General features: G+C 24.8%; 1 protein-coding gene across 1 annotated transcript; it reads right to left on the bottom strand.

Moving 5' to 3' along the window:
• Positions 1 to 1,948: 1,948 nt before the first annotated feature.
• On the bottom strand, positions 1,949 to 2,323 carry LOC101491701 (nuclear transcription factor Y subunit C-3-like). The gene has a single exon (XM_004507520.3). It carries the CDS (start codon positions 2,321 to 2,323, stop codon positions 1,949 to 1,951), a length of 375 nt encoding a protein of 124 aa, XP_004507577.1.
• Positions 2,324 to 2,892: the final 569 nt, after the last annotated feature.

Here is a 2,892-nt window from a genome sequence, read left to right as displayed (position 1 = left end):
GTCACGGTTGTCAAGTTGCATAATTGTCTGCCAAGTAGGAAGTCTGAGGAGATGATCGATTTCATCAAGAATGCTTTGAATGAGTGGAGTCAGAGAGATCCCCATGTACAACAGGGTGAACTATCGAAGAATCAGCTTGAAATATGACACAAGAGAAAAATCATGAGCAACATAGATGTCATACTTCAAGATTGTGACTTCGACGATTAAAGCATTGACTAATTTTAGAAAAAAATATTTTGCCACTTTACCGAGATCACCATGAATGATTCCTCGATAATAATACGTTCCTCGTAATAGAATGTAAGATTAATTAATGTAAAATTCACCAATATTAATTTTATAGACATTAATGGACATCTTCTAATATTAGCCCTGGCCATGTGTATTAGTTCCAATTTTTTTGGAACACCAAAAAAATTATAATAGTATCAAATAAAAAATTATATAGTAAAAAAATGTAATATAAAAAATTTACATAATAACAAAATATCAAAGTTTGAGGGGTTAGTTTTTCTTCTTAAACTATAGGTTTAAAATAATAAATTTATAAAATATTGAACTCTTATAGTTGAATATGAAAAAAAAAACAATGGACCTTATATTTTTATACTAAAACTAAATCTTTAAAAGAAAAAAAAATTATCTTTCTCAATTCTCCTACCCTTGTTATTCATTGATTCTTAAATTTTATGCAGAAAAATAAAAAAATCATATTATTTTTTACAAAAGTCTCTTTTACTAACAACTATATGTTCTTACCGTTGTATCAAAAGTAATTTTTTTTTAATCTTTCGTGTTATATTTTCATAAATTTATTAAAACAATAATAATAATTTTACAAATATGTAGATAGAAAATTTGCAACACATTGAGATATTACTTTTGGATGGTAGTCCTACTAGGCTACTACCATCACATATTCAGATCGACAGATACATTATTATAAATAAAAACAAATAAGACACAAATTCAAATTTCGCACGTGTCCTTGCGGCTTCTCTTAATGGGATTAATTGCTTTTCGTGCTATGCAATTTCCTTCTAAATGGAATGAGTATAGTTGCATATCATGGACCATAAAAATTAAGCTTTACATAAAATTTCTTAAGTCAATATACAAAATATAATGAAAACAATAATTTAAAATATAGTATACCATTATCTAATATAATACTTAAAATTCATATCTCAAATAATCCCTAAAAAATACATATTGATTTTTTTCTCCATCAACTCCTCTCCCCACAAAATTTGATGGATTTTTAATTAGTTATTATAATAGCTTATAATGAATATTCAGTATCATAATAAGGTTCCATATTATCGGCCAAAGCAAAAAAAATGCTAGAAAGCATAATTTGGTCTATAATTAAAATTATTTATAACATTAAATTTATTATGAATATTTTGTGATTGTCTATATTTTCAAACTTTTCAATTTTACATGAGTTTCATAACTTCCATAAATAAAAGGTCTTATTCATTGATATGAGTAGAATATTAATTGTTATTTGATTTGTGTAGTATAAATAAGACTTTTGTTGTAATATTGTCGCATAAATTCATAGCATATATTGTTTTTTTTTTTTTTTTTGTGGTATAAGAATGATTCACTAGTAGGCGTAGATGATTTAAGAGTGAGTGATAAAAAGATGATAAATTTAAATCTTATTTTTAATAAAATATTAATAATATTAATTTATTAACGACCACAGCATAAAAAAAAATATTTATTGTTTTATTTTTTTGACAAAAATATATTGCCTACTATTCTTACTTGATAAATAAATTATGTAAGCATTTATGGAGTTTACAATTTGTCAAACATACATATACATACATATTGAATGTTTGATATTAAACCAAATTTATTAAAATCACAATAAAAATTATAGTGATTCACTGTAATTCTAATAAATTCACATAAATACAAAATCTTCCATAAATTAAAATATAGAATCAAAGACATTGGTGTTACTGGCAACACATTCACCAGCAACTAAATTAGCATGAGAATTAGAAACCAAATCAATCAAAAAGTCAAATAAATCTGTAGCTATAACAGCAGAAGCAACATCATCTTTATTCAAAGTTCTTCTTTTACCATCAATAGCAATATTCCAAGACCTTCTTGTAAGTTCCTCAATGAAAAGTTCACAAGCCTTAGAAAAAACAATTGGTGCCACACCTGATATCATCTTCACATCTTCACTAGATTTCTTCATTATCTTCTTTATTCTTGCTAAGGGTAATGAATGTGGACCTGTTCTTCTTGATATGCCACCACATAGTAACTTTGAATATGCACCAGCTTGTCTCATCTTGTTCTCTGTTTTTTTAATTAACTTTTAATTATGTACTTTTTATTTTTTTTAGTTGGATTATTAGTGTTAATTTCAGTGTTATATATATAAGTAACCAAAATTAAGCATGTCATTGTAAAGTTGAAGCTTTCATTCTTGTTAAACCGGCCAAGCCTGCTTTTGCCGGCTAATTGAAATCAAAATATACTACTACTATATGTTTTTTTAATTAGAACAATCTTTGACTCAAAGACTTTTATTAAAATATTTATAAATTTGTTGCTTTTGCAAAAGAAACATTAGGAATAGTTTAAAATTTTCATATTAGTTACATAAAGTTCATATTGTTGCTTTTGTTCATAAACTTCTTATTAGTACACGTACAAATTAAAAAAACAATACATTTGTCTACAAGTTTGTCACTTTTCTTCAATGATATTGGAAAATTTGATCTTTAAAATCAATAATAAAATAAATTGTTATCTAATAAAAATTATTTATTATTATATAAAAAAATCATAATAACTAAATAATATCCATTAAAAGTGTCGGTTAAATAATATTTAATTTAAGTAAAGATAAATTAT

This window comes from Cicer arietinum, chromosome 6, assembly GCF_000331145.2.
Source record: "Cicer arietinum cultivar CDC Frontier isolate Library 1 chromosome 6, Cicar.CDCFrontier_v2.0, whole genome shotgun sequence".
Lineage (NCBI taxonomy): Eukaryota > Viridiplantae > Streptophyta > Magnoliopsida > Fabales > Fabaceae > Cicer > Cicer arietinum.
This window is presented reverse-complemented; position numbering and strand designations above follow the sequence as displayed.